General features: G+C 44.2%; 1 protein-coding gene across 2 annotated transcripts in view; it reads right to left on the bottom strand.

Moving 5' to 3' along the window:
• The window catches only part of LOC138303937 (lysosomal protective protein-like), a 100,904-nt gene that overhangs the window by 9,132 nt on the left and 67,924 nt on the right, over positions 1-23,848 (bottom strand). For both annotated transcript variants that reach the window (XM_069243512.1, XM_069243513.1), the window contains exons 5-14: positions 21,904-21,990; positions 12,418-12,573; positions 11,977-12,068; positions 11,784-11,868; positions 11,532-11,623; positions 11,026-11,104; positions 9,049-9,197; positions 8,608-8,683; positions 8,433-8,522; positions 8,103-8,204 (exon numbers count right to left, since the gene is read on the bottom strand). In XM_069243512.1, coding sequence (XP_069099613.1) covers positions 8,103-8,204; positions 8,433-8,522; positions 8,608-8,683; positions 9,049-9,197; positions 11,026-11,104; positions 11,532-11,623; positions 11,784-11,868; positions 11,977-12,068; positions 12,418-12,573; positions 21,904-21,990 — 1,008 coding nt within the window. The remainder of the gene's footprint in view (positions 1-8,102; positions 8,205-8,432; positions 8,523-8,607; positions 8,684-9,048; positions 9,198-11,025; positions 11,105-11,531; positions 11,624-11,783; positions 11,869-11,976; positions 12,069-12,417; positions 12,574-21,903; positions 21,991-23,848) is intronic.

The following is a 23,848-nucleotide window of genomic DNA, read 5'->3' as shown; positions in this document are numbered from 1 at the left end:
TGTCATGGAAGCATCTGTTGTTATTACGTATTGTGGCACTGGGTCTTGGAAAGGCCGCCCCTTGTTTAAATTTATGTTGTTCCACCACAGAAGCGAGAGGTAAGTTTGGCGGTCTATTAACACCAGATCTAGAAGGTGACCCTGTGCTTGAGACCACTGTGATGCTAGGCATTGTTGTAAGGGCCTCATGTGCAGTCTTGCGTTTGGGACAATGGCTATGCATGATGACATCATGCCTAGGAGTTGTAATACCATCTTTGCCTGTATCCTTTGTGTTGGATACATGCGTTGTATGATGGTGTTGAAATTTAGAATTCTTTGTGGACTTGGAGTGGCTACTCCCTTTGATGTGTCTATTATGGCTCCTAGGTATTGCTGTACCTTGCGCGGCAGAATGTTGGATTTTGTAAAGTTGACGGTGAACCCGAGTTTGAAGAGGGTTTGTATGATCTGATTTGTGTGATTTGAGCACTGTATGAACGAGTGGGCCTTGATTAGCCAGTCGTCCAAATATGGGAACACATGTATTTGCTGCCTTCTTATGTGTGCAGCGACTACCGCTAGACATTTGGTAAAGACTCTTGGTGCGGTTGTTAATCCGAAAGGCAGTACCTTGAATTGGTAATGTATTCCTTTGAATACAAACCTTAGGTATTTCCTGTGCGATGGGTGTATTGGTATATGGAAATAAGCATCCTTGAGGTCTAAAGTTGCCATGTAGTCGTGTAGTTTTAGCAATGGCAATACTTCTTGTAGTGTGACCATGTGGAAGTGGTCTGATTTGATGAAAGTGTTCACTACTCTGAGGTCTAGGATTGGTCTCAGCGTTTTGTCCTTCTTTGGTATCAGAAAGTACAGGGAGTAAACTCCTGTGTTTATTTGTGTGTTTGGCACTAATTCGATTGCATTCTTTTGCAATAGTGCCTGCACTTCTATCTCCAGGAGATTGGAATGGTGTGTTGTTAAATTTTGTGCTTTTGGTGGTATGTTTGGAGGGAATTGTAGAAATTCTATGCAATAACCATGTTGGATAATTGCTAGAACCCAAGTGTCTGTAGTGATTTCCTCCCATGCTTTGTAATAATGACCTATTCTTCCCCCCACTGGTGTTGTGTGGAGGGGGTGAGTGACATGTGAGTTATTGTTTAGTAGTAGGGGTTTTGGGGCTTTGAAATCTCCCTCTATTTCTAGGGAATTGCCCTCCTCTATATTGTCCCCGAAAACCTCCTCTATACTGTCCCTGGTAAGTGGACGGTGTTGCTTGTGAGGTGCTGGCTTGTGTGCTTTGACCCCGAAACCCCCCTCGAAAGGGCGTTTTACGGAATGTGCTGTAATTCCCTCTGCTCTGCGGGGAGTAGAGTGCGCCCATGGCTTTGGCAGTGTCCGTATCTTTTTTGAGTTTCTCAATCGCTGTGTCCACTTCTGGACCGAACAGTTCTTTTTCATTAAAAGGCATATTGAGAACTGCTTGTTGAATCTCTGGTTTAAATCCAGACGTTCGGAGCCATGCATGCCTTCTGATAGTTACAGATGTATTAATTGTCCGTGCAGCTGTATCTGCAGCGTCCATGGAGGAACGTATCTGGTTGTTGGAGATGGTCTGTCCCTCCTCAACCACTTGTTTTGCCCTATTTTGGAAGTCCTTGGGCAGATGTTCAATGAGATGTTGCATCTCGTCCCAGTGGGCTCTGTCATAGCGCGCAAGTAGTGCCTGGGAGTTCGCGATGCGCCACTGGTTTGCAGCTTGTGCTGCGACTCTTTTACCAGCTGCATCGAACTTGCGGCTTTCTTTATCTGGGGGTGGTGCATCTCCAGATGTGTGAGAGTTGGCCCTTTTCCTAGCTGCTCCTACAACAACAGAGTCTGGTGGCAGCTGTGTAGTGATGAAAACCGGGTCCGTAGGAGGCGGCTTATACTTTTTTTCCACCCTTGGTGTGATTGCCCTACTTTTGACCGGCTCCTTAAATATGTCTTTTGCGTGCCGGAGCATACCAGGGAGCATAGGCAGGCTTTGGTATGAGCTGTGGGTGGAGGAGAGTGTGTTGAACAAGAAATCATCCTCGACCTGTTCTGAGTGGAGGCTTACGTTGTGAAATTGTGCTGCTCTAGCCACCACCTGAGAGTACGCGGTGCGGTCTTCTGGTGGAGATGGCTTTGTAGGGTATGCCACCGGGCTGTTATCTGACACTGGGGCGTCGTATAGGTCCCATGCGTCCTGATCTTGGTCACCCTGGCTCATGGTGGTGTGAGCTGGGGAGTGTGATGGAGTTTGTGCTGGTGAAACGTTAATCACGGGCGGAGGAGAGGGTGGTGGTGTAACTCTTTTCACCACTTTTGGTTGTGGTGCTTGTTCCGTCTGGAACTCCAACCTTCTCTTTCTCCTAATGGGGGGAAGGGTGCTTATTTTTCCTGTCCCCTGCTGAATGAAGATACGCTTTTGCGTATGGTCCACATCAGTTGCTTGTAGCTCTTCCTCAAACCTATGCTTTTGCATTTGGGAGGTTAGCGAGTGCTCTTCTGTATAAGAGCCTGAAGCTGGGTCGCTTGCAGTTTGTTTCGGCATCGAAACTTTGTCTGCGTGTTTTTTCGGCTCCGAGGTGACTTTTTTCCTTTTCGGGGCCGAAACCTCTCGGCGTCGATCTGTTTCGGTGCCGCTGTCTCGGCGTCGAGCCGTGTCCACACCGGCATCTCGGTGTCGAGGCTTGTCTCCAGCACTTTCTCGGTCCCGAGAAGGCTGCGTGCCGGTGTCTCGACCGGAGTCGGACGATCTCGGCACTGTTTGGGCCTTTTTCGGTGCCGACGGTCGGTCACCGAATTTATGGGTCGAGCCATGGCCTGGTGGCAGTGGCGTCCCCTGGGCCTTGTAAATGTTTCTTTGTGTGGTTTTCGACGTCTTACTCACGGTTTGTGTATCGTCGAATCCTTCGGAGTCTGAGTCTTGGATTGAGAAGGTACCTTCTTCTTCCTGTTCCTCGAACTCCCGTTGGGCTGTCGGTGCGGACGCCATTTGAAGTCTTCTGGCTCGACGGTCTCGGAGTGTTTTTCGGGACCGGAACGCACGACAGGCCTCGCAGGTGTCTTCGCTGTGCTCAGGTGACAGGCACAGGTTGCAGACCAAGTGTTGGTCTGTGTAGGGGTATTTATTGTGGCATTTGGGGCAGAAACGGAACGGGGTCCGTTCCATCGGAGTTCTTCAGCACGCGGTTGGGCCGACCAGGCCCCGACGGAGGATCGAAAAACTACCCCGAAGGGCACCGGAGCTCTTCGATCTTCGATGCGGTGTGGAATCTAAGTACGCCGATCCCGAACGCAACAATACCGACGAAAATCTTCCGAAATTAGCTAATTTTCCGTTCCGAAACTCGGAGCGACAGGAACACGTCCGAACCCGATGGCGGAAAAAAAACAATCGAAGATTGAGTCGACGCCCATGCGCAATGGAGACAAAAGGAGGAGTCACTCGGTCCCGTGACTCGAAAGACTTCTTCGAAGAAAAACAACTTGTAACACTCCGGCCCAACACCAGATGGCGAGCTATTGCAGAACATGCGTATCTACAGCGACAGATGCCATCGAACATGTTGTTTCTTAGGAAAAAATTGCATCCTAAAGCCTTTCATTTCACACTGCCTTAACCAAGCACAATTGTCAGGTAGTTCAACTTTACTTTCTTGCTTTCTCTGACTGTCAAGTTAAAGGATTTTGAAAATGTCGATCTCTGGGATAAAATAAGCAGCACTTTGTAAAAAGACAGTTGACTTCTGTCTTAGAAGACACAGAAAATGTGGCATGATAACAAGATTCACAGATATCTTTATGGCTCATTCACTTTCTAAATTAACAGAACACCTGTTCTTTGCCAGTTTGAGTTCTCGCCAGACTGGGCCAGTAGGCCCTAAAAATAGCTCGCCCTGATAAAATCAGACTCACCATAACAATTAGATTTCTCAAGGCCCGATATGGATGTAGTTAATTATTCTCATAGGAATTAATATTTCTTTCCATGAATCATTTTATTAACAATTATATATATTTTTTAAACCCCCGTTTTCTGAATTCATTTTTCACTGTTGTGAAGCCTGCTCCTCCCATAGATTAACACGGAGTTACCTTGTTATATTAAGTAAATGCTAACTTCAGATTAGCAACATATAGAGATACTCTGTTTATACTCAAATAAATTGTAATTTAAAATTCTCTTTAATGGTGAACTTTGTTTTTAAGTTACAATATTGAAAATTATACTTTCAGAACGTCGACATTTTGTTGTCCAAACCAAATGTGCCTAGCTGCTAATGTCCTGGGTTACATGCCTGTTAATGGATCCGTTGTTGGTGATTTTGTATTGTTTCTAGACTGTGAAATAAAGTGAACCTGGGTGTGTGAGGAGAGGATCTGACAGAATGGCCAGGGAGAAGGTGGACCCTGCCCTGATTACATTTTAAAGGGCTCTGCCTGCAACACACACAAAAAAACCTGACACCAGAGGCCAGCCCTTGACTTTGTCACTTTTCACAGTTTGCAGTAAAGGCAAATAACGGACTAGAACCCGTTTTGGGGAGAGGTCAGGGAATCCCCTCACACAAAGGCTGACACAAGGGATAAAAGTGGGACCTTTAGAGCTTTTCTTCAGTTCACACCTGAACCTGTGGAACATTATGAAGAAAAATTGACCCTGCTACCAGAAGGACTGCCCTGCTGCTTAAAAGACTGCCTTGCTTTCTGAAGAAGGAAGACTGAACATTATTGCCTTGACCCAAGGCTAGACAGAGTGATCACAGGGGGACAATTGGCTGAGCTCCTGAGTGAGCAACAGGGACACAACAAGCTTCCAGAGGCCTCCCTGTAGCTGTCCAGTTCCACCTGGGCCTGCTTGAGCCCAGCCGCTGGCCTCTGCTGGAGTGGGTATTGATCCCCAAGAGGTGCCTCCAGATCCTGGATTCGTGGCTGGCATAGGTGAGAGATTCCTCGAAAGTAAAAGCTGCAACCTTGCAACCACAAATGGGCCCATTTGCACAAAGACTCTGCCATCTGCAACAACCAAAAACATGAAGTTCCAGCAAAACCTGCTCTTCGTGACCACCCACAATGACCAGCAACGCAGGACCAGCACTTCGACCTGACAGCAAAGATCCATCCAATGACGACTGGATTTTTGTGCGAAAGCAACAACCGTCCGTGATGATTTTCTCCTCGTGTTAGGAGTAGCCACCTAAGCTAATTATTGGAATGGTTAAAAGCAGAAACGGGGTGCCACTGGTACTTTAAATCTATTTATTTATTTAGCAGTAAGCCTGTTGTGGAAGTCCCATGACTGTGCCCAAAAAGAGACCTCAAAACTTATTGCATTCCCCAATAACGAGGGTGGCTTTAAAAGTATAGACTACTGTAGGAGATGCTGTAGGACTTTAAAATTCACCTCACCCTAACCTCGCTATTCGGAAACCAAGATTTTAGACCGTAACTATACAGGGAAGCATTTAATAGTGAGTGACCCACTGCAACAAAACTGAAGATATTGAAAACAAATTTGCTTGGACTGTGATTCAGGAGAAGCAGAAAACTACAGATCCACCCAGATCAGACACTGGGTCATGTAAAAGGCATTAAGGGCAGAAATCATATGCCTGTAAGCCAAAGGAGAAAAATGATTAAGAAGAGTGACAGACAATACACTAATAGTATCCACAATATACAAACTGATAATCAAGGGGAGGATCCCTAGTATGGAGAAATGTTCACATGGTCTGCACGGGATAAAACAGTTATCTGGGAAAATATGGAGCCCAGAATCGAAATACATTACAGAATAATTCAGAGACTTATCTTCCCCTAGAGCTGTAAGGGCCTTGCAGATCTGAAAGAAAGGACGTTAACTATGAAAAGGATATAAGACATGGACAAGGCCCCACAGTAATACAAAAGATATACAATTGGAACTGTAGGAGGGAGGCATAGAGGAGACAAAATTGCGCTTGCATGTCTAAAATCAGTAACCCTGTATTGAAAAGAAAATGAATCACAGGCTGAGGGATCATGGTCAGATCTAAGACCCCATATACAGATGTCATGTGAATCTCAAAAGACATCTTTTTACACTATGTGTGACACACGTAAGAGACATTTCACCAGTTGCTTTTAAAAATAGAGGAATTTAATCAGTGATGCACCAATAAGAGCTCTGGCTACACGTGGATGTGGTGCGCAAAAATAGGAGCTGATTCCAGTGTGTCAGTGACTTCCTTCCATGCCCTACTCCTGCCAGATCCAGAGTGGGTAAGGCCGCATGGAGCCACCTAGAGGCCCTGGAGAGCTATGGCTTCAAAAGTACCTTCCAGGTCCAGTGCTGCAGCTGGGAGATATTGGGAGAAATCTGTGGCAATAAGTATCAATTAGAAAGTCCAGGCTAAGGCTATTGCTATTAGAGGGCCTGGCGGAGTAACGTGTGGGTAGCAGCTAAGCCACAAAGTCTATGTGGGCCTTTACAAATATCAACAGGTTTCTACGGCTAAATATCAGGAACAGATGGAACTGTAGAGAATGTAATTGAGACTGAAGTGAAGGTCGACGACAGAAAGAAAAACGATATATTCCCATTGCAACTACCGACATGATAACCCCACATCCAGCCTAATTACAACCACTTTAGTTCTCCTACAATGACAGTGTCATGTATACAAATGACTGAAATTTCAGTTCACAGTCTTTCAGCTCTTGGGAAAAGAGACAAAATCTGGGTAGAACACATATATAAGGGAATGGAGTGGGGATCAGTTTCAAACATTGACCGTGAAGTTAGTTCATTTAACAAACTTTGCTGTTTACATTGTGAAGTCGACAGGCTTAGGCAATGTGACCCCCCCCCCCCCCCCCAAATTCCTCTGTGTGCAACGTTTTCCAAAGATTAAAAAATGTATTTTGTAAAGTCATTTACATTGTTTTATTAAGACATGGGTGACATCAATTTCATTACCTCTCAATACATATGTTTCTGAAGCTGAGGCCCAGAAAAAAAACCTCATTGTCACAGTCATAGCTTTATTAAAGTAGGAACATAAGTACTTATCTTTCGTCTCGAGAACTTCCATGATGCCTCTATGTTGATTAGGCATAATTATGCATGGCCACCTCTGTACTAAGCAGTCCCAGAGAATACCAGTATTCAGAGGGAATAGCCAAAGCCAATCACTCATTAATATGCATGAAAGGATTGTTTTCAGAAAAACAGTTTTTACGAGCTTTCGGCTAACGAATGAGTTTTCTTTCACAAATTTTGTGTCCTCCACAATCTACTTTTAGTGGAGGTCTTCAGCCACTTTTTTTTATTCTTCAGACACTTTTTTTATACTATGTGAAACTTTAAAAAAGAGGGGAAGCCTTAAAAGGAAACTTAACGACTCTGTGGAAGAAAAAAACTTGCACGATGAAAGGAGGAAAAGGAGACTGGAAATATGATGGAGGGCCAAAACTAGGAACAGAAAAGAATAGTTTTATGAACATCAGGACAACGAAGAGTACAAGATGACAGCAAAGGAGAGTGTAAAGGGGTTTGAAAGCGAGAGGAGGACTGAACTGGGGAGAGGTATTAGGTATTAGAGAAGCTGGGGTGATGTGGGAGAGTAGAGTGGTACTTTGAGCGCAGAGAAGAGAGTGGACTTCCTACAAGTGTGAGCGAGGTTAAGGATGTAGGGTTCCTAAGAGTGAAGAGATCACAACCTGGACTGGTGATTAAATGTGGCAGTAAATGGGAAACCGATTAGGATGAGAGCTGGGATTAGGACCAAAATGTGCCCAGGAACATGGGGTTGGTCGAATCTTAGGGCAACAAGGGAGTGGGAGAAGGGGTGAGGAGCTGATGTGTGTTGGGCACGGGCCTCAGATCTTCTTGTAGTTTCCTCACACACTAAACTTATTTGCACAGTTATCATCCACAGAGAGGTGGACCTGGTTCGTGGCCGGTTGGTAAATATGCCCACGGGACAGAATACCTGCATATTAGACCCACAACTGTCAACGCAGTGGCAACAAATCGTCTGGACAGTGTACTGTTCCAGCTGCGGGCAGGCAGAGAACAAAGGCATGAATGATTTGGCAGAGTTTACCTTGACTGTAAGGAAACTTATGTTGGGAAATTCCTTGACGAAGCCTCCCACTTGCAGTCCGTTTCCATCCTCGTACTTCCACACTCTGCGGTTCACCTGCACCTGAAGAACATTGAATACGAATATTCAACAAAAAGGCAGTGACATGACATGATGCAGCCAATCTCACCCCCATTATACTCCCACGTCATCTGCAATGGAGCACTCTAATAGGCACGAAGCAACAGACCATTCTGATCATGGGTGCCACTGGAACGTAGCCAGAGCCACTTCCAGACACTAGATATCACATGAATGCTGTGGCCTGCAACTAGTATCTACAATGCTCACCTTTTGTTGCAGCCCTTCCACAAACCACTGATCTCCCAGGAAGTTGCATGCCATGTCCACATCACCATTATAAATCAGGACCCTGTATTTCTAAGAAGAGACAGAGGGATCTGTTTAGTTTGGAGATACCCAATTCCATCTGCTTCTGATCCACCTTTAAGACACTCTCTCTTACCATTTTACTCAACAGCTTCAAGTATTGCTTCTCCAAGCTCTCCACCAGGCGAGTGTACCCCTGAAAGACCTGTAAACTGCACACAAAAATCTAAGCAGCATCAGGAAGCATGAAACTGAACAACCAGAAGGAACCAATGCACATGGAGAGACAGTGAAAGTGAAGAAGACATAAAAAGCAAGTCGGAGGAGATGCAGGAAGCAGATGAGAGAGTGGGTAAACTGTTTGTAGACAATGTACTGGAGAGGGTTCCACAGCACAAATGGGAGAAATTATTTCCCTCAATATGAGAAAGAGCAAGAGTCAGACATATCTGTTACTCTGGACATAATAAACAAAGAGAGGCACAAATGACTATATTTAGGAGAGGGCTACTTAAACATGAGGCTAACAGGCCCCAACTATAACATTCACAGATTGTAGGATGCTGTAAAGCAGTACCTGCAGACTTCCCACATTGGGGCCGCCGGGGGAATGTGGAGGGCATTTCTCACATACGGGTTGTTCAGATATGTTCTTGAGGCTGTAGTATTCACACAAGGTGGATCCATCCTCACAGGCTTTGAAGATCTTGATAAAAGAAGCAACTTCTGTGGGTAAAAGAGCAGAGAAGCACTGCAACCTCAAAGAAACGTAGGATGAGAGCCGTAACCTTTGCCGACTGCACAAGGAATCGCTTCAAAACTTACTGGCTACAAGAGTAAGCTACCACAACAGTTACCCACTGCACAGGACACTGCTGAAAAACACTAACTGCTAAAAGTAGGCATTGCCAAAATCGTTATCGAATAGAAACCATGAACCTTCCCGGATTTCCAGTGAATGCCATAACCCTAGATGCTTTGCAAGTGGGAGATTCCATGATCTCTACACATCACAATATTGAGCTGTTAGTTTTGCTGCCCAGCGTATGGGTCTGTGAGGGCTTGCCATCAACTCCTTCTACTGAAAGAATGGTCACTGCCTCTACAGGGTACAAGCAGGGCTGCCGCATCCTTTAACTGCTGGAAGGAGGAGCTGTCAAAACCCTATATGCTGCAATAGGAAACGCTACAATATTTTGTCCACTAACAGGCAGGAATGCCATTAACTGCTGGGTTTTCGAGGGGTAAGCATCACCATTTCTCACGGGTGCAAGGATGATCTGCTACAAATTATAACTAGTGTTAGAGAAGCTGACACAATCTGTACGTGTTGCAATCAGAGTTGCTTTAGCATTTGGTCAGCTTACAGGTGTAAGCTACTGAACACCACAGCGTGTCCCAACTGTGTGAAATGGGATGACCTAACAGGGACACAGCAGGAAAACAAAAACAAATCCTGCAACGTCGTCAAATTCAGGAAACAGATGAATATTCATTGGTTCCACTTCTTTCCTAATGAAACATGTGTCATATTTGCAAATGGCAACATAATTCTCTGGGCCCTTGCATTTACAGGGAATAAGATTTCACCCCCACCCCGTCTAGACATTTGTCGCTTAGACAAAACTGTGCTTTGAGATTGATCTCATCTGGTCTCCAAAAAACTTTTAACTCGGTGAATTCATCTTGTTTCTTTCAAAAGAAAATTATTTCTAAGACTCCTAGTTGGTGCAGTTCCGCAATAGCCGTAAAACTAGAAACATGCAACATCCATTGTCAGTCCCACATTGCCTTGGGCCAACGCCACCTGATATTACAGCCCAGAACTTATGTTGAAAATTATACAGTTAAAGGGAGAACCTCCTGTTAGCCGTCAGGTTTAATGTCCTGACAGGGGTATAAATACAGGGTTTTCGAGAAAAAAGGATAAGTGAATGCTGCCACAGCACCACAAAGCTATGCAGATGACATTTGTTTTATAAGATATAACTTCTCACATGAAGACCTGGTGCAAAGGCTTAGAGAAATGCGGTCTTCGGTCTGTGTCCACCCGCTGACTATGTTCTTTCATCTCAGGCCTGGCACTCCACTGATGAGAGCACCCTCTCTCCTTTACCATGGTGCACCCATCAATGTATGCACCATATTTCATACTCATGGCCAGAAACACAAGGTTTTCACATCTCAAGAGCCAACTATCATAATGCGTTCCAAAGACACCCAGTGCAGCTCACATTCACACAAATGGAATCCAGTGCCCCCCAAGACCCTACAAAACGTAATTAGATTCACCTGCAACACTCCAAAAATGGTTTCTAGTGTATCTCATGCAAAACAAATGCAGGGTGCCAAGACAAAGCGGCCGGTGCATCCCTCACACCGGCATAGGGTTTCGTCTGCTGCTGTACTCTCGATACCTCAACACTGAGTAATGAATGCTGCCATTCATAATTTATTTTGGTGTAAAGCAAACATCCTATTATTTTCACCAACACTACATTTACATAAAAGATGTGTCTGGTCAGCTCAGTCTAAACTGGAATGTATCACTCACCTTATTCCAGTGATGGTGAAGTGGTGAACGGTGAAATGGAACTCCAAAATGATGCACAACAATGTTGTCTTTGTTCTCCCTGAAACGCGGAGAAAGAACTCGTCAGCTGAAGCAGAATTGGTCCTTTTCAGCACATACTACGGCTCCGAGCCCCAACACAATACCACACAGTCAAATCATTAAATCAGGGGGGTTCGCAGCTCAGCCCTCTGAAATCTAAGAATTCCCCCTAAATGTATTTATTCAATCCCTCACAACTAAAACTAGGGAGCTGAAAATTCCTACCACCACAAAGCTGCACCTTATAATACCCTAACACATGAAGCGACAGCAGGCAGACATTTACTGTGCCTCCGGACCCGGTGAAGGTCATTCACAGTGACCTTCTCTCCTGCTTGATCAAACCTGGGAGCAGATGGGCCTCTAAAGCGGTAGGAGATTCATGCACAGGATCCCACGTTCATCCATTCAGGTGAAAATGAAGCTTTAAGTGAGACTGCACGTACCGGATTTCTCCAGGTGCTCCTCCAACACATGGGGCATACAGATTGTAGATGTTCAGGCCCATGTTGTTCACAACGTACATGACTTCCTGAACCTAGTGAGCCATAAAAGGGGAAAATGTTACTAAATAAGATACAGCAGTGGGTAGTCAGTAATGCACATACCAAGCACTGTACACAACACACAAATATACCACACGGCCCTAACTTCTGCCCTCTATAGGCTGGGGTCTACAGTACCGCCGTCACACCTACCTTGAGAGTACAGTTTGGATCAGATGAGTCATAAAAGTCACAGAGTCCTCTGGGACAACAGTAGGTCTGCAGACCTGCCCACAAGCTGAAAGAGGAAGAGGTGTTAACTCTTGCCACAGACAGCAAAGTAAACAAAATAACTTGCCACAGACATTGGTGACTAAACCCAAGAGCCCCTTCATATCTTCTTTACCTGTCGCCAATAAGTCCATGATAATAGGCAAAATCCACCAGAGAGTTCTGGTTGCTTGCGTAGCTTGACAGCCCATTCCCAACAGCAATTCCCTGTGAGACACAGAAGCAATGTTAACAACAGGACAACAGGTGAGGGCACAGAGGTGGATGCATGGTGTGTATATGAGGCAAGTACCTGCAGTTGACCCTACAGTATCACTCCACACTATGCAAGCACCATTGTTCAAGAGTCAAAGCAGTGCAATCCACTCCACTCCCCCCTCAAACACCTGTATGCATCACAGGTACAAACTGCACAATGAACCAGTCATTACCCTTTGCTAGTACCTCCTAGCCTCTACCCTTGCATGCACTACCCTATGCCACTTAATTATAACTGTGCTAGTACAATGTACTCCACCCCAAACAAGTGTCATCCCTCCATCCTACCACCTTTCACCTGCAGGTTGATGCTTGGATCCTCCATCACTAGCATGCTGAGGGTTGGTATATAGACTCCTGCATAGCTCTCTCCAGTGATATAGAACTCGTTCTTGCTGTACTCGGGGAAGAGACGGAAAAATTCTTTCAAAGCCAGGTAGTTGTTCATTGCAACCTTGAGAAAGAGTGGAAACATAAGAGATATGAGCTCTGCATTCCATTCAGCAACTGAAGCAAACAACATTATCCCCTTAGCTGCTGGGTTGTTTTTTCCCAAAAAATGGGAAAAAAGGGCTGCCGAAGAAGGTTTGTGTTTTTTTCCCTGAAAATGCCATCAACAAAGGGTTTCTGGTGCAGAAATCACCAGATTCCCACCTTTCAGGAACGGGCAGACTTGAATCAGAAAACAACATTTTTCAACACAAATTTTGCATTTTACTGGGACATACCCCATTTTTACTATTTTTGGGGGGCTTTCAGCCTCCTTCCAGTTAGTGACAGGAATGGGTGTGAAACCAATGCTGGATCCCGGAAAGCTAAACATTTCTGAAAACTAGACAAAATTCTGAATTCAGCAAGGGGTCATTTCTGTAGATCCTACAAGGTTTTCCTACAGAAAATAACAGCTGAAATAAAAAAATATTGAAATTGAGCTGAAAACAACAGCCATTTTTCTTTATGTTTTACTCTGTAACTTTTTCCTGCGATGTCAGATTTTTTAAAGCAATATACCGTTATGTCTGCTGGACTCTTTTGGTTGCGGGGATATAAAGGGCTTGTACGTTCATCAAGAACCCTAGGTACCCAGAGCTAATACATGAGCTGCACCTTGCAGTTGGTTTTCATTCTATAATGGGTATACAGCAATTCATTTGCTGAAATCTGAAGAGTGAAAAATAGGTATCAAGAAAACCTTTGCATTTCCAAAATGGGCTCAAGATAAGGTTTTGAGGAGGAGTGGTTATTTGCACATCTCTGAATTACGGGGTGCCCATACTAGCATGTGAATTGCAGGGCATTTCTCAAATAGACGTCTTTTTTACACACCCTCTTATATTTGGAAGGAAAAAATGTAGAGAAAGATAAGGGGCAATAACACTTGTTTAGGTAGTCTATGTTCCTCCAAGTCTCCCGATACAAATGATACCTCACTTGTGAGGGTAGGCCTAGCGCCCGCGACAGGAAATGCCCCAAAACACAACGTGGACACATCCCATTTTTTGACAGAAAACAGAGCTGTTTTTTGCAAAGTGCCTACCTGTAGATTTTGGCCTCTGGCTCAGCCGGCACCTAGGGAAACCTACCAAACCTGTGCATTGTTGAAAACTAGAGACCTAGGGGAATCCAAGATGGGGTGACTTGTGGGGCTCTGACCAGGTTCTGTTACCCAGAATCCTTTGCAAACATCACAATGTGGCCAAAAAAACACTTTTTCCTTTCATTTCGGTGACAAAGTTCTGGAATCTGAGAGGAGCCACACATTTCTATCCACCCAGCATTCCCCCAAGTCTCCCGATAAAAATGGTACCTCACTTGTGTGGGTAGGCCTGGTGCCCGCGACAGGAACAGATCACACAACGGTCAATGTTGGTCCTTACATGAGGCAGCTGTTGACCCTGGGGTGATCCATTCCTGAAGCAGGCACTAGGTGTTGGCACTCAAGTGGGGTAGTGTTTTTATCAGGACAGGTGAGGAATCACTGGGTGGTAGGAATTGTGTGGATCCCAGCATATTCCTGTAGTTTGTGTGACAGAAATGCAAGAAAAATAGAGTTTTTATTCAACATTTCAGCTTTGCAGGGTATTCTGGATAAGAAAACTTTGGGGAATCCACACAAGTCACACCTCTGTGGACTCCCCCGAATGTCTAGTTTCCAGAAATGTTTGGGTTTTAGTGTGTTTCTATATATGGCCGCCGAACCCAGGACCAAAAACACAGGTGCCTGCCTTACAAAACCAGTTTGTTTTGCGATAGATAATTTTGATGTCTCCACAATACGATTTGGGCGGTGGAATTTGGGGCTGAATTAAATTGGGGAGCTCCCAAGAGAGCACTCTCTCTCTCTCTCTCTCTGCTTGTCGCCGCATTCACCTGCTCTCTGGGTTGGGCTAACCCACTATTACCCTGTTGCACAGACTGCTTGCGAAGGGACAGCAGGACTGTCCTCATCACCTCCCTCATAATGTACTGGAAGAGGAGTTATTGAATGGGACTCCTCCGACTGAAAAATCACTCAGAGTCTGCGCCATTGTCCTATCCCTCAGATGCTGACTCAGTATCTGATGTCTCAGTCTCTGATCCTATGTCAGAGCTGTCCTCTATAACCAGAGTGCTGACAGCAGTCATCCATCAAGATGCCATCTCTGCTATTGGCTAAACTGTTGCTCTAAAACACTAGCCTACGTAGACAGTCACTAAATCGATGGTGTGTGTGAGATACGTGGAGTAGAGGCCACCTTACCTGCGCTTCTTCCCTCAATCAGCACGTTCTTTTAAGACACTCAAAAAACATCTTGAAACATACCATTCGTCACAGTCTTTAGCACCTCCTGCGCCCAGTCCAACAATCATTATTGGTGCTCCCACTCCCTCCTCCTCGGATTCCCTCATTACCACCCAGCAAAAGTGCCCTTCATCTCTCCATAGCCGCCCTGCACATACATTTCATTTGTATTATAGCGCAGGTAATGGCTTGACTTTACTAATGTACTCAGCTATTGACATAAAATACAGATTTGCTCTTTGCAGTAGGCATATAAAGCTTCTGCGCTTCTTTATGGCACTAAAACTGCCACTAGACAAAAGTCTGATCCTTTCGTAGCAGAAACATATTCACAATACTTACTTGACTTTTTTATTGCTGCCTAAAAGCTACAGGTGAAATGCGTCAGTTGAAGTATGTGCATTGCTTTGAAGACGCAAGCTGCAACTGCAAGCCAACTGGTGGCAAATCTATTATTTATATATATATATATATCTATATCACTTTTATATGGGGGTCTGGTTTTCCTGGGGGCCGATCGCAGCCCCCAGGGAAACCACACACATTGACAAAAGTATGTATATATATATATATATATATATATATAAAATTGCTCCCATAGGGGGGCCCCCTGCCCACGGGCGACACCCCTGTCCATTTATTTTTGTATTTTTTAGAGAAAAAATAAATTTTGCCCCAGGGGGGCACCTACCTTTTTTTAAAAAAAATATATGCCCCCGGTGGGGGGTGGGGAGGGGCGGCCCGTTTCCCGAGGGGGCCGACCCCCCAAGTGAAATCCCTGGCGTCTATTGGTGTTTCCTGGCCCCCGATCGCAGCTGTGCTGCGATCGGGGGCCAGGAAACAGTTTCAGAAGGCCTCGTAAGAAAGGGGAGAGTCTCCCCTTCCTTACGAGGCCTTCTGAAACTGTTTCCTGGCCCCCGACCGCAGCTGTGCTGCGATTGGGGGCCAGGAAACCTGAAACTGTTTCCTGGCCCCCGACCGCAGCTGTGCTGCGATTGGGGGCCAGGAAACCTGAAAGTGTTTCCTGGCCACAGATCGCAGCTGTGCTGCGATCGGTGGCCAGGAAACACTTTCAGGAAGGCCTCGTAAGAAAGGGGAGAATCTCCCCTTTCATACGAGGCCTTCCCAAACATGGGGAAGGCCGTTTTCCCCATCGGCGCAGGAAGCGGCCGCAAGCCTGCTTCCTGCCCCGATGGGGAAATCCACTTTGTTATGTCTGCAAGCCTCGCGGCGCGCTGACGTCACAAAGGGGCGGGTGGGGGGGGGAAGACACCCCCCAAAAAAAAAAAAAAAAACAAATCTTCGGGTGTAACGCACCGGAGGATTTATTAACCCCCTCCCTGGTGTCGGCCAGTGGTCGTGACCCGCATCAGGGAGGTAGTGCGGGCGTCGGCCAATGGCCGATGCCCCCATTGAAAAGGTTATGAACATGGGATGGTGAAATCAAACTACACAAAAGCTACTTTCAATCATCTGATATAAATCTTCTTTCAAAGAAAATGCCTAAACCACAGAGCACTATAATGCAATTCTACCCACTACTTTACTTAAAGCCTGTGCATAATTTACATATAATATAATATGAAAACACGCACCTCTTATTACAAACCCCACTTACGCCTGCAACCATAACAAAAGCTTAAAAGGTAGCCTACAGCATCACAGACACAAAAACATTAAAATATAGTATAAGAACCATTCCCTCTCCAACATTCCCTCACAAACAGGAGCCCACTCAAATCACAGAATGGACACAAAGCTCTCAACTGCCCACGCAAAACATACGAACATCTTCTGACAACACAAAAACCACAAAGATCTGGTACATCTACTGCAGGGCAACAAGAGTCCATTCTAAAACCAGGAAACACAAGGTCCTTTCAGGCCATGGACCAATTCCAAGAGACAGCCCTTGTGAATATTGGTCTATATGGGCTCTAGAATTATGGAATTTTGCAGAGTCAGAATTTCCTCCTGGGCAGGTTGCAGATTTTAACACAATTAATTTGCTTCTAACCCAAATGGAATAAAAGTTACTGCAAAAAGTGGCACATAGGGAGGTACCCAATGGTAGACCATTTGACAAGGTTAAAGAGTCACCTTTTACTTACAGAAACTAATTTTACACTGTCAGCAATGAGTTGAAATGCTTTACCAAGCCATTATTGTGTGGGAAAATTACAACTTAGTGACATTTCAACGCTGCATAATTGGCCTTTTCCTACCACTTAATTTAGTCAAACATGCTATATTATAAAACAAATAAAGTCCCCCAGTGCCACATTCCCCAGCGACAAATAAGCTCTACCTGCGCCTCCCCCTAGGCGCAGCACGCCGTTCTTCACCCCATGAGGTATGGGCATACAGGGAGTGCAGAATTATTAGGCAAGTTGTATTTTTGAGGATTAATTTTATTATTGAACAACAACCATGTTCTCAATGAACCCAAAAAACTAATTAATATCAAAGCTGAATATTTTTGGAAGTAGTTTTCAGTTTGTTTTTAGTTTTAGCTATGTTAGGGGGATATCTGTGTGTGCAGGTGACTATTACTGTGCATAATTATTAGGCAACTTAACAAAAAAATATATATACCCATTCCAATTATTTATTATTACCAGTGAAACCAATATAACATCTCAACATTCACAAATATACATTTCTGACATTCAAAAACAAAACAAAAACAAATCAGTGACCAATATAGCCACCTTTCTTTGCAAGGACACTCAAAAGCCTGCCATCCATGGATTCTGTCAGTGTTTTGATCTGTTCACCATCAACATTGCGTGCAGCAGCAACCACAGCCTCCCAGACACTGTTCAGAGAGGTGTACTGTTTTCCCTTCTTGTAAATCTCACATTTGATGATGGACCACAGGTTCTCAATGGGGTTCAGATCAGGTGAACAAGGAGGCCATGTCATTAGATTTCCTTCTTTTATACCCTTTCTTGCCAGCCACGCTGTGGAGTACTTGGACGCGTGTGATGGAGCATTGTCCTGCATGAAAATCATGTTTTTCTTGAAGGATGCAGACTTCTTCCTGTACCACTGCTTGAAGAAGGTGTCTTCCAGGAACTGGCAGTAGGACTGGGAGTTGAGCTTGACTCCATCCTCAACCCGAAAAGGCCCCACAAGCTCATCTTTGATGATACCAGCCCAAACCAGTACTCCACCTCCACCTTGCTGGCGTCTGAGTCGGACTGGAGCTCTCTGCCCTTTACCAATCCAGCCACGGGCCCATCCATCTGGCCCATCAAGACTCACTCTCATTTCATTAGTCCATAAAACCTTAGAAAAATCAGTCTTGAGATATTTCTTGGCCCAGTCTTGACGTTCCAGCTTGTGTGTCTTGTTCAGTGGTGGTCGTCTTTCAGCCTTTCTTACCTTGGCCATGTCTCTGAGTATTGCACACCTTGTGCTTTTGGGCACTCCAGTGATGTTGCAGCTCTGAAATATGGCCAAACTGGTGGCAAGTGGCATCGTGGCAGCTGCACGCTTGACTTTTCTCAGTTCATGGGCAGTTATTTTGCGCCTTGGTTTTTCCACACGCTTCTTGCGACCCTGTTGACTATTTTGAATGAAACGCTTGATTGTTCGATGATCACGCTTCAGAAGCTTTGCAATTTTAAGAGTGCTGCATCCCTCTGCAAGATATCTCACTATTTTGGACTTTTCTGAGCCTGTCAAGTCCTTCTTTTGACCCATTTTGCCAAAGGAAAGGAAGTTGCCTAATAATTATGCACACCTGATATAGGGTGTTGATGTCATTAGACCACACCCCTTCTCATTACAGAGATGCACATCACCTAATATGCTTAATTGGTAGTAGGCTTTCGAGCCTATACAGCTTGGAGTAAGACAACATGCATAAAGAGGATGATGTGGTCAAAATACTCATTTGCCTAATAATTCTGCACTCCCTGTATTGCTCTCAAATTCTTGGGAGGAATGTGCACATTACTCTTACCTGAGGCACAGGCCCAGACTCCTTCAATAACTCCCCCATCTACTTTCCAAGACTCGCTGCTGAGGGCCTTCACTACATGCTACCTTGCATCATTGTTTGATGCTCAAGACCTTTCCTCACCTTCCCAATGAGGTCAGCTGTTACAGAGCCAACTTAGTGCAGAACACTATGCTTTCCATAAAAGAGTAAAGCAAATACAGCAAGACTGAAAAACACTTAGAAGGGTCAGGCATTGGTATTTTACAGAGATTCCCATTCTTTGCAGACTGTTTTTGTGTCTGTCTGGGAATCTCCAGTAGATCAGATGCACAGCAGTTTTAAAATAAGCCTATAGTCCATTTACATCGAAGGACATTTTAAGACTACATTAAATGGATTTGTGAGATGCAAGTACTGCCCTGTGGCCATATTTAGATTCCAGAGCATACAAAGTGTGTTACTGCAGATTGAATGCAGTAGTTAGATAAAGAACGGTAATTAGATAAAAGCAGTAACTTTTTCTTTGCCAGCATTTAATCTCTGATGGAGTGGCGTGCTGAATAGACAATTAAAAGCAGTGATTACCTAAAAAAAAAAAATAAAGACAGACCACTGTCTCTCTGCTCGGTTGTGCTGTGCATGTAATATCCACAAGGGAAGTCTACAATGTGCAGGTGAATGTCAGTGTTGAAAGGTTCTTCACGTTACATGTGAATCTGAAGAACTGCAAGTCCAGGAAGAAAGTGGGTAGCGCGCACACACACACACACACACACACACACACACACACACACACACACCACCACCCCCCCCCCCCCCCCACCACACACAAACAAACAAACACACAAAGGTTTGCAGTTGATTTAGATGTCAACTGCAAACCTTTGGATTAAACCAAGATGAGTTCTTAGAACCTGATTAGTGCAGTTAAAGGGTGATGTAGGTGAGAATGTTGGTAGGTCATAAATAATGTGAAATATTAGAATTAGGAGGAAGTGCCACGCACAGTGCTCGGCTATTTAGGTTTGAACATTTTATTCTGTATTATAAGCCTTGGTCCATGTTACCTTAGGCTGCATTTATGCGCTTACTGGTTTATTACATGTCTGAAGTTCCAATAAGTTCACTAGTCCTTAAATTAAGGCCTCAAAGTATATATAGGAGTTGTTTTGTTTTACTTTGTACAAGATGCTGGAATGTTCTGCACGTGCACAAAATACTGCAACTTCTGTCCTACACACAACAGGATAGAAACAAATCTGAATGTAGTAACTTTGCTAATGGTAATCGTTGTCTCTCTAATTTAATGTGGTCCTGCTTTAATGCTGTCAGCTAGGCCTTCGTCGGATCTTTTGGCAGCCTGGACAGATCCTCTCTTCAAGTCCAGCTCCTCTCTTAAAACAGGTCAAACCAACAAGGGTTGACCACAACCAGAAGGAAGAAAGCAAACAAATACGTATTTGTCCATGGAAACGTGTGCTCTGGGCTGGGCTGGGCCAGAGTCTCCAGGCAGTTCGCATTATGTGTAGGATTTTCTGCCTTATGGTGGCCAGTAATTTTCCTCCTTTTTGGCCAGAGTTGAAAGCTTTGGCCAACTAAAGTCATGTTTCAATCAAAGTTTAAAGTGTTCTCTCAGTCCAGGAGAAGTGCATGTTGCTTCTTAGTACATTCCTTTTCAGGTCTTCCGGCACAGGGGGACGGCGGTCAGACCAGTAAGGTATGATCAAACTGTAACTATTGATTTGATCAAGACAGGCCATAAGAGTTGGCCACTGCTGCTAGACATAGGAACACGGGAAGGGGGAGTGTCACTGAGGCCAGGAAACAAACACTAAACACCAGAAGAGGAACAGCAGCATATCCCCCACCCAAGAGATAAGGCTGGTTTCAAGGGGACCCAACCTCAGGAATATGCAGTCTGAAGCATCCACCATGGACAAAGCAGAGCGATTTTGGCACACCTTATGCAACACAGTGCCAATAAAGGTTCACTTCCATTAACCTGTATGCAGTAGAACATGCAAACACACACACGACATAAAAATGGAAACAGACCCAGGCATGTGGACCAGGCAGACCTTGGTGGGGATGGTACTGCTGGCTCTTCCCATTACAAATACAGATAAAAAGGTTTGAGCACCTGAACTATAATCACTCTGTCACTGCTGCCGGTCACCTTCTAGCCAAGTGTGAGGTGGCAGCCGCCCTCACTTAACTTAAGTGCCCACAAGTAGCACAATAACATGCAGAGGCCACCCAGTGGACTCTAGAGTCCTAAGGTTGCTGGAGATAAACATATAGCAGACTAACACATGACTTGTCCCAACAGGGAGGGATGAAGCATTTAAAAAAAGAAAAGACAAACAGGGCAGAGAATGGCCCAAGTGAAAGGTGGTGACCAGGAATAGTGCAAAAAAAGGGGTGCAGGGGCCCGGGGGGGATTAACTGGTAAAAGTAGAAGACAAACTTTACAATGTAAAGGAAAAGGAATTACATTTTGCAAAAAGGAAATCTCAATTATTGGTAGAACAGTTTCCGGTCAATCTGAATTTGTTAGTAAGGTAAAATGCATGTCAAAGTAATTTTTTGTTAGGACTAGATTTTCCACTTACAGTGCACCACAAATCCGTGTGAATGAATGCACTGCTTGGGTAGGTGGGTGATGCTTTAGCCCCATCAACTCAGTGGCTGAAGAAGAAAAGACCTGACCAATGTGGATGGGCTACTAGTTTTTATGTTTTCTGTTTTTTAAATTGGCATGTACTTACTGTAACCAGAATGCAAAGCATGGCAACCAGTAATAACCTGCAGCAGGTGAATCTATAGGAGATAATTCCTGGAGAACTGGCTATAATAGGTACCACTCACCAGAACTTTAACGGGCACTGATGGGTCATGTTTAAGTACTGACAATGCAGCAAAGAAAACAGAAGCCTTCAGGCGGATTTCCAACACACCATCAGCCAAACAGCAGTTCAGTTCAGTCTTACATTAACGCCATAACACTGATAAGCACAGAAATCATGAAATGTTCAGCAAGAAGTACCACTCACCTCTGTGTCATTGGTTGCATAATTCTTATCATCCGAGTAGGAAAACCCGACCCCTGCTGGAGATTCCAGATACAGCATGTGCACGATCTGCAGGAGACACACAGGGCATTTAAAAAGACACACGTATGGCAAACTATCAGTGCCTGTCAGGCGGGGTCGGACTGGCCTACTGGGCAATCTGGTAGTGCCCGGGGGCTGGTTTGACAGGTCAGTGGGTAGGCTCGACTTGTGACTGTATGTGGACCCATTTTATCATCTGGTAGGTGTGGTATCTATAGTAAAACGGTGGACAGTGAAAGGGAAATTGCAAGAGGAATGCAAACAATTTTGTGAAATTAAAGATGAACTATCTCTTAACAAAACAGGTTATATCTTAAGGTGCAATAGACTACTTCCACCAAAGAGGTTGAGGCTTAAGATTTTAGAAATCAACCATGAGGGGCATCCAGGCATTGTTAAGTAAAAAAAAAAAAAAAAGGGTAAAGTCAATTTACAAGTGGCCCGGTATCGATGGATACAGAGAGATTTGTTAGAAACTGTTTGGTATGTGCAGGTGCAGGTGCAGAAAAAATACAATCCACATTTAGACCACCGTTGGGAGAACACAAATTTCCAGGAAATCCACGGGAAGAATTGAGTGTAGATATACTAGGTTCTATTTTAGATAAATGAGGAGAAATGAAATACATAATAATTACGCTAAATGGCCTGAAATTGAAAAAAGGAAGTGCTAAAAGGAAGTGCTAAATGCTAATATGATAATTTCATTTTTAGAGAAAACATTTTTGAGAGAAGGAATTCCCAAAATCATAATTAGTGACAACGGACCGCAATTCACAGCAGAAAAATATAACAATTTTTTGACTAGGAATGATATAAAAGGGAAACGTACTCCAGTTTATCACCCAGCAGGGGAATGGAGTGGTGGAAAGGTTTAACAGAGTATAAATGGGAAGTGTGCAAGCTGCCATAAGTGTGAGGCTAGACTGGAAGAAGGAACTGGAGAAAACTATTTGGGCATACAGGATTACTCCAACACTAACGGGATACAGTCTTATTAGAATTTTAAGAGGAAGAGAACCATTCACTAAGGACAATAAGGTTTGGGTGGATATGAAATTATGCAGTAACTGGTCTCCCTCTTTAGTAAAAAAAAAAAAAAAAAAAAAAACTTGTTGAAAAAAATCCAAATGTTGTATAAAGAGTATTATTGACAAGAAACATGGGGTAAATGAAGTGGTTTTGGATCCTGGTGATTGAGTGAGAAACTTGGACATAAAACGAATAAGGGTTGCAGCACATTTTCAGAACCAATGCAAGTTAAGGAAGTGCATAATAAATCTGCATTGTTAAGTGATAAAAAAAAGTATGGCATTTTAGCAGGTTGTCAAGATGTAACAAAATTTTAGATTGGAAAAGTTAAGAGGGGGAACTTTAACAGTGCTTGCACAAATGATTGGCTGTGGAATGATGCAATTGAAGTGAGATCTATACCAGAGATGATTCACAAATTGATGTGAGTTCTGAGAACGGAGTTGATTCAAATGCCAGGGGTAGTTCTACATTTGTTCCTCTTCGAAATTGTTTATCAATGCGGATTGGAAGAAATGTGAAATTTCCAAAAGTTTAGAGTGTTTGTGCTGAAACAGAATTTTAGACATTCCAGTATCATATGGACACAATACTATTTGGTGTGATTAAGTTTCATGTTGCTTGCAATTGTTAATTGATTTGAATAGGAAATGAGAAAAAAAATCTAAATGCAAAATGTTGTTTTTATTTAATATATGTTAAATGTTAATTTGTATCTAGGAGTACGTTTTTTTTTCTTTTGAGTTGTCTATAAGACTTGTGTCCTGGCATCTTGTATCCTGGCAATAACATGGGGGTTCGACAATAGGAGTACGGGGAGGTGGGATGGTTGGAAGAGCGGAGAGGAGGTTGG

The sequence above is a fragment of the Pleurodeles waltl genome, chromosome 7 (genome assembly GCF_031143425.1).
Source record: "Pleurodeles waltl isolate 20211129_DDA chromosome 7, aPleWal1.hap1.20221129, whole genome shotgun sequence".
In the NCBI taxonomy this organism is placed as follows: domain Eukaryota; kingdom Metazoa; phylum Chordata; class Amphibia; order Caudata; family Salamandridae; genus Pleurodeles; species Pleurodeles waltl.
This window is presented reverse-complemented; position numbering and strand designations above follow the sequence as displayed.